At 53.6% G+C, this 14150-nt stretch overlaps 1 protein-coding gene across 4 annotated transcripts in view; it reads right to left on the reverse strand.

Annotated features, from left to right (window-relative positions):
* The window catches only part of CRY2 (cryptochrome circadian regulator 2), a 32542-nt gene continuing 18392 nt past the window's right edge, over window positions 1-14150 (reverse strand). The window contains exons 6-12 of one of the 4 annotated variants that reach the window (XM_058527077.1): window positions 13663-13803; window positions 12269-12580; window positions 11905-12056; window positions 11579-11781; window positions 11165-11257; window positions 9761-9901; window positions 1-2333 (exon numbers count right to left, since the gene is read on the reverse strand). In XM_058527077.1, coding sequence (XP_058383060.1) covers window positions 9762-9901; window positions 11165-11257; window positions 11579-11781; window positions 11905-12056; window positions 12269-12580; window positions 13663-13803 — 1041 coding nt within the window. In that variant the 3' untranslated portion in view covers window positions 1-2333; window position 9761. The other 3 variants (XM_058527076.1, XM_058527078.1, XM_058527079.1) reach the window with 3 other exon arrangements.

Here is a 14150-nt window from a genome sequence, read left to right on the forward strand (position 1 = left end):
TTTGCTCAGACAGGGTGAGACATTTATGAAACAAGTGACTATTCAAACAAACTGTGGGAGAAACACACCTTCCCAGCAATAGAAAATCTCTGTATAAAGTGCATTTTGCCTGCGACCATCTCTTCCCCATGCTGGCCCTTGGGTCGGGATCTGGGGCAATGCTTTGTGGCAGCCCTTAGGGATACCTGGGCCAGGAGAGGGGAGGCACCAAGCCATTGTGGAGGTCCAGGCCACTGGATGTACTCTCTCCTCACACGGCCCCTCCCAGCTCTGGGAGCAGATTTTTCCATTCCACGGGGAATGGACCAGCATGCCAGGGGTGGTGCACAAGTAGGGGGAGGTGGTCCTGCCAACTTGTACCTTAGGGAAGAGAGCCATCATCGGATAGGCAGGAAAAGGGAATCATCCTGATATTTGAAGGTACTGTTAATAAATACTGACTCTGGCCCTAAGCTCTCTGCCCTTCTGTTTCTCAAACCAGGCCTTCCAGGCTCGCTCTACTCTTCTGGCAACAGCCCCCGATTCTCTTTCCTCCTGCCTGGGGCTAAGGGAACAGGGCAGCCCCCAACCCAAGGCTGCAAATACACATCATCACCCGTGCCCTGCTCCCCCGACACGATCACGGGACGTTCCTAGTGAGGGTGACATACATACAACAGTTGGACTCTAAAGGCAGCTCTCTGGCTGAGAAAACCTGAGGACATCTCAGGAAGAAGCCTGTCAGTGTGCTGGACAGATGCAGGAGACAGGGGCCTGACCCCAGGTTCTGGTCCGAGGACAGAGGACAGTGAGGGACAGGGCTGGGGCCCAGGCAGTTAACAGCTGTGAGGCTAGGAAAGGCCACAGGGGAGGTAGAGAAGAGAAGGCCCAGAGGCCAGCTTAATGTTACACGTGAGGACAAAATCCAAAGAGGAATTAGCCTCTCGGCTAGGTGCGCACCTGTACGTACACACACACACACACACACACACACACACACACACACACACACGCGCACACACACACGCATGCGCACACACACACACACACTTGTGGCTCAAGTGCAGGCCATAACATGGAAGGAAGACTTGCTGCAGCTGACCCCACAGTCCTCTCTTCATTACACCTTTCTCAACACAGGCCTCCAACAGTGGAAGGGCTGAGGCGGGAGGCACAGGCCACTCCTGGAATGCAAAGCCTTGGCTTCTCTGGGTGAAACCTCCCACCTGCTGCTTCTGGAAGGGTTGGCGCGCTGGGTGGGATCTCTACTTGGACCTTTCCCAACTGTCCCTGGCAGTCCCCACCCGCATCCACCTGCCTGGGGACTTGGTGTCCAGCTACTGGGAGAGCTGATGTGGCAGCTTGGATGCTGACCAGTTCCAGGCAGGCCCTGGAAGCCTACAGAACAGACTAGAATGGCTTCCCTGGCTGGGAGTCAGCTGACCTCAACGGCAGCACTACGGTGCCCTGGAGTGTGGCCAGAGGAGCCAGGGGTCTTTCTACCACCAGGAACCTGGCCTCCTCCTGGAGGACGCACCGAGTCCCCACAGTCAGCTCAGAGGCTAGCCCTCAGCTTCTGGGGAAGGAACAGTGAGAGCTGGGATTCTATTTCCAAACTCAGGTTTTCAGCCCCAAAATGGTAGATGTATTTCTTGGGCTACCATCTATAGTACCGTGCATACGGCACACCGGTCAGGTGTCTGGTGTACTTCTGTATGATGGTGGAAAGTTTCAGATCTGTCTACAGCCTCGTGCTCAGTCCCAGATGCCCGAGGAAGGGTCTGGAGGACCCAGTGGCGGGGAATTTTAAAATAAGAAAGAAGCCAGGCCAGGTGGCTATGTCTGAACAGCATCAGTCCACTCCAGCCTCCAGGGTCAGAAGCAGGAACTCAGCACGACTCCGGCTGCCTCTAGAATCCCACACTCTGGACAAGAGCCAGAAATGTTGTCCTCCTGCTCCCCAGTCCGATGTGAAGAGGGAGCGAGTGCTGGGGGGCAGATGCCAGAATCCCAGCTAGAGTCCTACCGCTCTTCTATTCAGACAGGGCAGCTGGCTGGCAGCGACAGGTCTGGGCTGAAAGTCACTGCCATGACCTCTAGCCTGGTGTCTGGAGGCTGAGGTGAAGCTGCTACAGGGACTCCTCCGGCCCGGGCAGCGTTCAGAGTCACAAGAGTGTAAACGGATGCATGCACACGCAAACAGGCACAGCACTCCCTCCTCTGCACACGCGCACACACGCACACAGGTTCGCTCCATCTCTGTCGTGATGGCGATCAGCTTTTCTGCAGGTTGCACTCTGCTGCCACGGCGGCTGCTCGGGCACCCAGGCTTTGCTCGTGGAGCCACGGCGCTGCTGCTGAAAGAGACAAGCGAGTACAACAAGGAACGTTCAGGAGGCTACTCAGGTGCCCAGGGACACAAGCTCCTCTGGCTGCTTCTCTGGGGACACTCAGACTGGGAACTGGGAAGAGCCAGTACTGTGCACGGGCCACAGTACCCGGGGACAGGCTGGTTGCCAGGACGCCACCGGGTGCCTGCACACTGCCCCTCTGAGGTGCTGCCGCAGGACAAGCTCTCCCCCGCAGACCCTCTAGGCCTCCCCTGCCGCAGGGCCGGGGGCAGCAGAGGAGGAGGGGCAGGCCATGGGAGACTCACTTGAGGCCTTGGGTGACACTCGCTCAGATATGACAAGGGCAGTTTCCGAACCAAGGCCCAGCGGCTGCTGCCGGAGATGGAGAATGAGAAAAAAAACGGCTGGAACAGAAGCCAGCCGGGACCAGTAATTTTGAAGAAGAAGGCAGTGACTGAGTAGAGAATCAGCAGGTGAGCAAATTTCCACTTATAGATAAAAGAACTCTGGCACCGTGCTGGAGGATTGAGGGGGGAGAGAGGAGACACAGGATGAGTCACTTTAAAGATTTATAACATACTGAATCTGGGGCAGAGGGAAGAAATGGCCTCACGCCTGATAACAGAGGACAGAGTGAGCCTGTCATAGTCCTGGGTCGCCTGCTGAAACAGGTCTAGTGTGTCTAAGGGGGTACAGACATGCAGGGCTCCACTAAAAGTCTGCAGTTTAGACGTTGGGGAGGCAGATAATAAGGCTTACCAAGCGTACTGTGGGTCAGACACTGCACACCTGTGTTATGGTTGAACTGTGTCCCCTCAAGATTCTTATGTTGAAGTCCTAACCCCAGTGCCTCGGGATGTGACTGTTTTTGGAGACGGTCTTTAAAAAGGTAATTAAGTTAAAATGAGGTGATTAGGGTGGGCCCTACTCCCATATGACTGGTGTCCTTATAAAAAGAGATTAGGACACAGATGCACACAGAGGGAAGGCGATGTGAAGAGGCAGGGAGATGCGGCCATCTACAAGCCAAGGAGAGAGGCCTCAGAGGAAACCACCCCTGCATCACCTTGATCTTAGACTTCCAGCCTCCAGAACTGTGAGAGAATAAATTTCTAAGTCACCCAGTCTGTGGCACTTTGTTAAGGCTGCTCTAGCTAACTAACACAGCTTGCGGTCCCATTACCCCTGGAGATATGGCCTCCACTTTTACAGATGAGAATACCGAAGCCACAGAGGGTGAGCAAGCTGCCGGAGACGACAGCAGTGGGGGAGCCAAGTAGGGACACCCAGGTCTGTCTGTTTCCAAAACCTGTATTTTCACCAGTAAGTTATCTCTATGTTATATAATTGCTCATTAAGACTTTTAGAGGACACGAAAAGAAATTCAACAAGGTGGCATGAAGACTAATATCCGAGCAACATAAATGGAAATTCAGATGTTAATAAAAAAGGAAAAATGTTCTCAAGAGTTCAAGACATTGGAGTCAGGGGTTCAAAATCACTCTTCCGACACATGCCACGCTTTTCAGACAAATGTTAAACCTGGAGATTTTATCTGGATACATTTATCTAGAAGCTGTGTAAAACAAAGAGCAACCATAGGAGGGGGTACCCATATGGGTCAGTACTGAGTGCCTCACTCTTTAAAATGTGTATTATGTTCAACAATTTCTCCCTTTAAACTTGTACTATAATAACCTAGCCATATTTTTTCACTACAAATAAATATATTTGTTACTAAAGTGTATATGTGTTTACTGAAACATGCTGACTGTGCTACATGTTTTATACACAGGTCTCTCTCTGGCCCCTACTGTTAAGCCAAAGAGAAGATAATTCTTCTGAAACTGAAAATTTCTGGACTGGAGAGTCTGCCACAACAGGCGCTCCTGCTGACACCTCCACTTCTCTTCTCCACCTTCAGGGATGGAGGAAGATAAGAGCTTGAAGATTCCCGAGAACAAGGCTCTTATTCTGGGGTCCCTGGATGCTTAAGGGGTCCAAGCATAGGCTTAAGGGGCAGTCCACGAAGACCCTGAAGTTCTGAGCACATTTTTCTGTGTGTGTGAACAGGTGCAATTTTCTGGGCAGAGGATCTATCCTTCATTCGACTCTCCAAAGGGTGGTTAATCCAAAAACGGTTAAGAACCAATGCCTAAGCTTGGAAGATAAGGGGTGAGGTGCAGCCAGGCGACTATAATGGTAACAGTTCAGACGTATGTTGACTCGGGCACGATTTAGCTGAGAGCAGGCTCATGAAGGGATGGAGCAGTGTCCTGGCCTCAGACAAGCCCCAGTAACCCAAGTGCCTCTCTGACGTGTTCAAAACCACAAACACAGAAAATCAAGGTTTAGAAGACCCAGCCTGTCCTTGTCTACAAAGCTAGCCAAAGGCCTGTTCAACTAGTTCCTCAAGCTGCTTGGTCAGCAGATAACTGGATGGTCCCCCCGCTCTTGTTCTCAAGCTAGGGCACAAGTCTGCAGATAAAGGGGGCAGGAGGGATCAAAGGAGGCCTTGCAGGAAAATGATGACAGCAGCACGAAAGGAAAGGGAGGAATGTGGCTCCAAGGGAAAAATCAACTCAAAACACGAAAAATCAATCTCTCGCTTGTCAACTGTCTCAACCTGTTATTAATCCAAGAAACACAGAAGCAGCTGGAACACAGAATCAGTTGGTAACTGCCCCCCTCAGTGTGCCCAATTTAGACAGACACCTGTGCCATCACATCCCTTCCCATCCTTTAATTGCTAACAAGAAACCCTGATCTGGAAGTCCACCACTCACCCCCATCCTGGCCCTGGAGGGGCGCGTGGAGAACACGCATGCGTGAGCTTCTGTCAGCAGAGGATACCTCGACAGCTCAAGGTCTGGGGGAAACTTTGTTTGGAGCCCGTAACAAGTCTCAGATGTCACTCTCTCGCTACCATGCCGGGGAAAGCGCAGCACCCAAGAGCTTGAGGGGCAGAGGGTCTGCTACAGCCCCCAAGTTAGCAGCGGGGAAGTACAGCGATGCAGCCGGGCCTGGACGGGGTACGAAGCTGAGCTCTCAGCTCAGGCTAACTCCTCACGTCCACCACACCCTCAGCCCTCCGTGCAGGAGGGCACAGCGCACAGCAGAGGCAGGGGACGCTACTCAGTGAGTGCCAGGGAGAGGGCGAGGCGACACCGAGTCCCCACTTTTCATTTCCGGGTCAGGTGAGGCAACTCGGGCGAGGTCTTCCAGGCAGTGGCGGCAGGACTGGGATGGGGACACTGGTCTGAGTGTAAAGCTGGGCTCTTTTTAGAACACCACACTGTCTCCGCTTCCCCTGTGTGGCATTTTACAGACTGCCCTGGGCCTTCCATGTACAGTATTTCACATAAGGAGCGATATACAACCAAACAAATCTCATAAAAACAATGAAGAGATTCCAGAAGTCAGGTTTTCCTCAGCGAAGCCCCAGGCTAACCATACCCTGGTGAACGGTGTGGGGAGGGGAGACAGGCTCCTTGGCCGTGAACCTTTCGTGTTCAATGGGGCTTCTCTCAGCAGATCGCTGTGTACCAGCAGAAGGGCGAATGGACCCCGTGAGCTGTTCCCCTGTGGTGAAATAAGTGGACCAATGAGGAAAATCTGCACAATTCGGAGCTAACGGAATCCTGAGCGGTCAGCAGCTTTGGGGATTACGGGGAAGCAGCTGGAACACGAGCTATTTGGGGCTGGCTTGTTTTTCAGGTTAGTGAACATTGTACAATAAAACCAAATGCGGAACAGACACTGGTGTGGGTCTGAGGTAAACACGGAATCTACTGATGTCAGGGCGTGTTTTCCCACAAGGTCAGTTTAAACTGTAAATCAGTCTGCCCTGTGAGCTGCCACAGCCTGGGGCATTTGAAATAACAATCACAAAACCACAGGGCTCAGAGCTAAACGGGCCCACAAAAGGTCCAGGATGGGGCATTCAGGCTGGTAAAGAATGATTATTCTCACCTTACAGCTAAAGCATCCCAGAAAGGTTAGGTATCAGGTCCCAAGTCAGACAACTAAAACTGACAGAGGCGAGGCGGCCTCCTGCCTCTCACACAATACTATATCCACGTAGGCCACGTGGACCCAGCTCTGTGGTCCACTCAGCCCAGGGTGCTGGCTCTGACTGAAGTAACGATAACACAAAGACTCCCTGAGAAGCCTGTGCAAGATGCAACGTGATTTCATCTGTGTGATGTGTTTGACTTATTCAAAGGCTTCTCACATAGGGTGTTTCATTTCCCTTCCCTAACATGGATGCTCGATGGGTAGGGTGGCTGACAAGATACTATTCTCACTGTTCCGCAGATGAGGACGCTGAACATCTTCAGGCCCAGGCCCTACCACCAGCACACAGTGAAACGCATGGATACTCTTCTCTCAGGGTTTCCAAAGAACACGGGCGTTCTTCCCCAGTCTGTCTCGGAGGGAAGGCTGCACCTGCCCAAGTCCTCTGACCTCCTGGCCCCCACTTCCAACCACGCAGTTAGCATGGCCTAACCGCCCAATTAGCTATGATTAAGGGCACAGTAAACCTTGAGAATCAGTCCTTAAGATCCCAATAAGTTAACAGACAATCCCCTGGACTACAAGGCAAGAGAAAGGCGATGACCTCTGCACCCTCGTCATGTCCACTTAGCATCACTGCTACAGCCTCTCGGCTGGCTCTCTCCTCCCAACCATTTCTCTGCAGGTCTCAGCCCGATGCCTGGTTAATCTTCCAAAAATGCCAGTGTGATCACTCCACTCTCCTGTTCCAAAATGCTCCCTAGCTCCCAGGGAGCACACCAAGGACTCATCTGCCTGACATTTAAGACCCTCCATGATCAGACCCAACTGTAACCTTATATTCTTCTAAAATAAATAATGATAATATGTGTAATAATAATAATAGTTACCATTTACTGGGTATTTTTGAAATGAGCCAGGCACTGGGCTAAGTGCCTTGTGTACGACGCAGACACTGTTAGCTGTCTACCAGTATCCACACTTCCTAGCTAAGAGAACCTAGATTTTATTCAGGTGGCCATGGGCCTGGCCCAGACAATGGGTCACGACTGGTCTAACCATGATTCTCAAAGTACAGTCCCGGAATAGCAGCAGCATCAACTGCTGGGAACTTGTTAGAAATGCAAACTCTCAGGTCCCACCTCAGACCTACTGAATCAGAAACTCTGAGGGTGTGGCCCAGCAGTCTGTGGCTTAACAAATCCTCTAGAGACTTCTGTTGTTCATTCAAGTTGTCAAGCCACTGGTCTAAACCAATCCTGACAATCCAGATCCCTACTTCCCACCTTGGGAGTGGCTTTGTGACTGACCCAGTTCTGCCTCATGAGACCAATATGAAAAGGTGGGGGAGGGATGTTCTGGGAAAGCTTTTACTTTTTTGCTAAAAAGGAAGAGAGGCGCACCCCCTGGAAAACTCTTATAATATAAATCGCAACCTCCACCGTGTGCTAACTTTTACTTTCTATCTTCTTACCCAACTTTATTTTTTCTTCAAGCCACTTAGGGCCTCTTGACATATTACATATCCATTTATTTGTTTATTGTCTGTCACTTCCCACAAAGATGCACCCCAGAGGGAAGGGACTGTCCGTCTTGCTCACAACCATATCCCAATGCCTAACAGTGTCTGGCAAATTGTGAACACTTGATATGCTTATTGAGTGAATGGGGACAGCTGTCTCTGCTATTCCTTCTCTTTCCTACTGTGAGTGATGAATTGATGCCTGAAGCTATGGCAGCCACTTTGAGACAATGAAGCAAGAGAATCTGAGATAAACAGGCTGTGACATTGTTGAGCAACCAAACCAAAACAAGCAACTCCCAGCTCTGGGCCTCATTAGGTAAGAAAAATAAATCCCTGTTTGTTTTAGCCACAGTAGTCAGATTTTCTACGCCCAGCAGCCCCACACATTCCTAACTAGCAAATATTTAATCATTTAATCTTTGCAACAACAACCTAATTTATAGGAGGAAACAGAGTCTCAGAGTGGTTAAGTAATTTGACAAGATCACTTAAATCGTTAAGCTGTTTTTCTTGTCGGAAATGCCCTTCTTGCTGCCTAAATCCAATGAATCTTTCAGGCCCCACAGTGCAAACGTCTGGGTTGTAGTCCCTGGTCACCGCAGCCCACCAATAGCTATCTGTGATAAGCTTGGAGGGTCTGTATCACTTGTCTAGGAATTATAGGTTATTCATCTTCTTTTTCTAAGCAGACTGTTAACGCCTTGCAGATGGGCACCATATGACATTTTATACGTCCCATGCTCCCTTTCCTCACACACCTGCTGGCAACAATGTCATGATGAATTGCATGCCATTAGCTTCCTGAGCAACCCCAACCCAGACATTTAACTTTTCTGCTCTTTGGTCTTTTCACCTGAAATTCAGAGTATCAGCAGGGCAAGTTCCAGATTTGTAAGTCAGAATGAGCTTTGCCTATTATCACAGAGCTCAGGGATAACTAAGAAAGCAGTATCTAAGGTTGCTGGGCTCCTAGAACAAGACAGCACCAATCTGTCCATCAGCAACGTCTGCGACAAAGAGCCTAGTAGGGTACTGGGCGCAGCATCAAACAGTCCCGTCTCTCCCAGCATTCAAGCCTAGACACTCAAACCAGATGGTTCCGCCTGGCCTGGAAGTAGAGGGGCTTGGAAGAAAGAATCAGTCAGCTCCATGGAGAAAATCACCCTCCAGTCTAATGATGTAGCTATGGCACATAAAGAACAGCCTGCGATGATTCAAAGAGGACAGTAATTTACATTTTCCCAAAAAAGGCATGAAAAGCCCTTCCTGCTTTGGGGAAGGGGGAGCTAGGTTTTTTTTTTTAATGACATTCAAGGGGGCTTCCAGGAAAGATGAGCACAGACAAGAAGTGCAGAGCTGAAGCCGCAAGAAAGGGGAGCATGGAGGAGTGGCTGGAAGAGGCACAGATGATGGGGAGCCAGGGTCCTCTGGTCCTTGGTGGGGCTGGGCTGCGTGAGCCGCTGTACGGCCCTCTGCCTGTCTTCAGAAGGTGAGTGCTGCCCTCTGCTGGCCTGCCTGCAGAACACAGCCTGTCGGGCACCGGCAGAGGGGCCTCCGGCATCCTCAGACCCTGCCCAGGACCGCTTCTCCCACAGCTTCACAGCAGGGTCTCTGTTTCCTTTTTGTTGGATTTGACTCACATGCATATGTAGAAAGAGCCCCCCAAATGTTTTTTTCTTAGCTAGGAAAGGAGAAAAGGGCTTTACTTTTAAATTTCCTTTTAAATTTTAGATGGTCTAGAAGTCAGAATGGTAGAATTTTTGAGCTGAAATACTAAAAAATCATGCAGTTCTCACCAGGTTTTAAGCTGGTTTGCAGAGCAGTAGCTTTCCAAACCCCTGCCGCGCCCCCCTTCCTCCCTGCCGCTGAACCGGCGGCCGGCACTCACCTCAGACATCCCTGCCCGGCAGCTCCGGGGCGGGCGGCTCTGCCACCCTGGCCCGTTTGCCGAGCTCCTCGCCAGGTGGCTCCTCCGCTGCTTCCAGCTTGCGTTTGGGGGAAGCTGGGCCACTGGGTGGGGGTCTTGGGCCTGTAGGAAGCAGGTCAAGGTGTCACACGGACTGTGCAGGTAGCCAGGAGGGCCAGCTTCTAGACCCCAAATCCCATGGGCTCCAGGCCAGAGTCCGACTGGGCCTGGGCACTCCCTCTGCCACCCTGCATCTGCCTCCTGAAGCAGGAATGAGCGGCGCCCTCACCCGTGCAGGCAGCCTGGCTGGGAAAACGAGAAAACCCCTGGAGTCCTTGCCAGTCTCCCCTTACTGATCTCATCCTGCAGCTGCAGGGAGGAGGTTAAGAAGGTGGCAGGGGGGCCGGCCCCGTGGCGGAGCCGTTAAGTGCGCGTGCTCTGCTGCTGGCGGCCCGGGTGTGGGTCCCGGGTGCACACCGACACACCGCTTGTCAAGCCATGCTGTGGCGGCGTCCCATGTAAAGTGGAGGAAGATGGGCACGGATGTTAGCCCAGGGCCAGTCTTCCTCAGCAAAAAGAGGAGGATTGGCAGATGTTAGCTCAGGGCTGATCTTCCTCACAAAAAAAAAAAAATAATAAAGAAGGTGGCAGGTATGTCTGCTTCTTTCCATTTCTTGCCACCATCTGGGCTGAGCTGCCATCTCCTGCCCGGACAACTGCAGTCGCCTCCTTTCTAGCCTCCCTGTACTCACGCTTGCCCGCCCTGTCCCCTCCACAAGGCAGACAGAGTGTGCTTTAGCATAGATCAGATCATGCTCCGCCCTGCTGACCGCCGGTCAGTGCATTCTCAGTGCGCTGACAGGAGCCTGACCCTCCTCACCGACTGTCCTCTCCTGCACAAGGCTGCTCCCGCCACATCTCATCCTCATCTCCTTCCAGCTCCTCACTCGGGACATACCGGCCACACTGGCTCCCCCTGGTCCCTTGAATGGGCTGAGCTCACTCCCATCGCTGCATCTTTTCTTGCTGTTCCCTTTGCCTGGAATGTTCTTCCCCAGTTCTTAGAAAGGCTGGCTCCTGCGCACTACTTGGGCCCCTGCTCAGAGAGGCATTCCCTGCCCGCTCCAGTAAAACCTAACCTGAAGTCACCGCCCTCCCCAGCCCCTTTCTTATGAGGTCCCTCAATCTTATTTTCCCCCAAGTGCACGTTTATCTGCAACGCTCTTGCGTGGGCCCTTCGCTCTCTGTCTCCCCAGGTGGGATGTAAGCTCCCTGGGAGCAAGGGCTGGTGCCGGCCTCTGTCCGCAGCCCTCAGGGACTGAAGTGGTGGTAGTTCTGCGGTGCCCTGGCGATGGGCACAGGCCAGGGAGGCCAGCTGCTACTCACCCGCGCTGCTCATGCTCCCCGCCTGGCTGGAGCTGGGCTCTGCCACTGGGTTGCTGAGGTCTTCCACACAGGAAGGGACAGAGGCCAGCAGACCTGGGGGGGAGGGAGGGAGTAATCAGGATCTCACAGGACTGCAGAGGGCCACAGGGCAGGTGAAAACAAGGCAGGGAGTGCTAGGCCGTGACACTGAGGTTCCATCTCTTCCCACCGGCCACAATGACTCAGAGAGGCCTGAGGCAGCCCAGCCTGCACTGTCCTGTGCCCGGGAAGTCAAGTCCACTCAACAGCCCGGAAGACAGCGCTCGGTCTCCCTTCGCAAATATCTGGAAATCCCACCTATGCCCTCTGAGCCCAGCGGTGCTGTCCTTCCCTTCTGTGAGCTAGGGGACGGTGTTGGGGGCAGGGGCTCCTTACAGAGTCCCCGGTAGCGAGAGAACTGCTGGTAAATCTGCTTCATCCGCTCGATGTTGAGCCGGCTGGTCTCAGCATGGTTGACGATGGGCCGTGGGTAGTCCACACCAATGATGCACTTGGCTGCCTTCTGGACGGACTCTGGCGCATTCCAGGGCTCATAGATGTATCGAGAGGGAAACCCTTTCAATTTTGGTAGGTATCGCCTGAAACATACACCCCGACAAGCCATCAGCATGCTGGGAGCCTCCTTCAAAGGGCCAAGGGTCCCTCATGCCAGGAGGAGGCCACAGCGATCAGAAGCTGGAGAGCCTGCTCCGCGCCCTCACCTGACGTAGTCTCCGCTGGGGTCCGTGCGGCGGCCGAAGCCCACGGGGCAGTAGCAGTGGAAGAACTGCTGGAAAAAGGCGCTGCAGGACAGCCACATCCAGCTGCCTGCGTTCACGCTGAAATCCGCGTCCAGGAGCAGCTCGTCGAACACCTGGATGGGGGGGGCAATCAGCGTCCGGGCGCCCACCTGCCGTGCCCCGTGGAGAAGGGAGCCAAAGCCCTCCCGCTGAGGGCAAGCCAAGGGGGATCTGCAGGGGATCTCTTGGACCCAGGGATCCCAGCCCAGCCCCCCGCCCAGAAGGGGGTGCCCTTGGCTGGGCCTGACGGGAGGGTACAGGCCAGCTTCCCGCCAAGTGCACTCACCCGGACCCCGCTCTCCCAGCTGACCCAGAGGTCCCCGCGGGTGAGGAAGCAGGCCACGGCATGCCGGGCCAGGTGGTGGATCCAGCCCTCCTGCCTCAGCTGGGTCATGATGGCGTCAATCCAAGGGAAGCCTGTCTTGCCCTCGGCCCACTTGGCCAGGGCCTCGGGGTTGCGGTCCCAGGGGATCTGGATGCAGATGGGGTTGCCCTCCATGCGGTCAAACCTGGGGTTGTTGGTGGCTGCTGTGTAGAAGAACTCTCGCCACAGGAGTTGCCCAAACAGGGAGAGGGGGGGCGTGCTGTTCCGCTTCACCTGGGGGGTAGCACGTAGATACACACGCTCGCCCAGCTCTAGCATCAAGTCACTTGGGTCTCTTCCACAAAGGAATGTGGAGCTTGTTGGCTCTGAACCCCTTAGACATGTGGAGGGACTATCCCTAGAAGTGGCGCTGTGTACCCACAGACTGAACCCCCAGGCCCTGGCTCTGAGCAGTGAGAAGGGCTGCAGAGTCAGGCAGTGGAAAGGGACATCGCTATAGGACGCTGCCCTAGGAACCAAACTCCCCAAGACCGGGTCATGCTCCTTGCCCCCTAGGGTCCCTGTCTGGATCCACTTTCTAGAACCTCAAAGAGAGTTTTCCCATCAGCACGCACAAAAATGCTCAGGCGAAATCTTGATTAAATAAGTTATATGCAACAGCCTGGATCTGGGGCCATGAGGGACTTAAGAGATCAGACCTCCAAGCAGATGATTTTCCTAAAATCACAAGATTGCCCACCAAACTGGCAAAGCCACGCCATGCCACAAAATCCTGATCCTGGCAAGAACGGGAAACAACGTGAAACAACGCAGACGCAAGGAGGACCTGACGAACCTGAAGAGCTGGCTGTGCTGCCCTGTCTCCGTCTGGGGTGGGGGCATGCACACAGACTTACTTGTCCCTGTGGCACGGCCCCATATGCAGCCCCCCGAGTCATTTCCTCCTCATTGAGGGCAGCAGCCGCTCCTGGACGCCCCCTTGAAATGCTCTGGACATGGCCCCACAGAAGGCCGCTGTGCTCGTCAGCTTAGTTCTGGCTCCAGCCTCGCCCTCCCCACCTCCCACCCTGAGTGCCCCCCGCCGTGACCTCCAGCGTCACACCCTGAGGTCAGCTCTTCTGCTCGGCCTGCCCTGCTCGATACCCTGGATTGTATTCTGAGTAGTGGTTCAGGTTACGCTCAGCTCTGCCCCCTCTCGGATGTAGACTCTTCCCCATCTCCCCTGGACTATCTGCACACCTCAGCCCCTCCAGGACCCACAACGCAGGGCCAGAGGGAAGGCCCCTTTGCAGGGTGAAGGCCCTGGTCCCCTTGGCTGTGACTGGGGCGGGGCGTGCGCCCTCCTGCGCCCTCACCTTTTTGTACAGGTCCCACAGGCGGTAGTAGAAGAGGCGGCAGGAGAGGCACCCGAAGCGCAGGTAGGGGCTGAGGCCTGTGGGGCTGGCCAGCAGGGAGTTGGCGTTCATTCGGGGTCTCTCGTAGTTGGCAACCCAGGCCTGCAGCGGAACGAGAGGCGAAGAAAGGAGAGGCCCGGATGTTACAGAAGGGAAAATTGAGGCACTGGGGGAGTTAAGGAATCCGCCTGAGGTCACCGAACAGAAAGTCAAGGAGCCAGGACTTGAGCACTGTGCTCACTGCACTTGCTCATGCCGGCAGAATTTTCAACAGAACCGCCGCCAGACCAAACGACGAGGCCCAAGTTCTTGTCCTGACTCTGCTATTTAATTTGTGCATGATCAAGAACAAGTCATTTGGTCCCCCAGCTACTCATCTATCAGATGAGAACCGAATTTCCCACCTCCTGGGGATTGAACAAAATGACAGAGATGAAAAAATTCCCGAA

Source organism: Diceros bicornis, chromosome 31, assembly GCF_020826845.1.
Source record: "Diceros bicornis minor isolate mBicDic1 chromosome 31, mDicBic1.mat.cur, whole genome shotgun sequence".
NCBI classification, from domain to species: domain Eukaryota; kingdom Metazoa; phylum Chordata; class Mammalia; order Perissodactyla; family Rhinocerotidae; genus Diceros; species Diceros bicornis.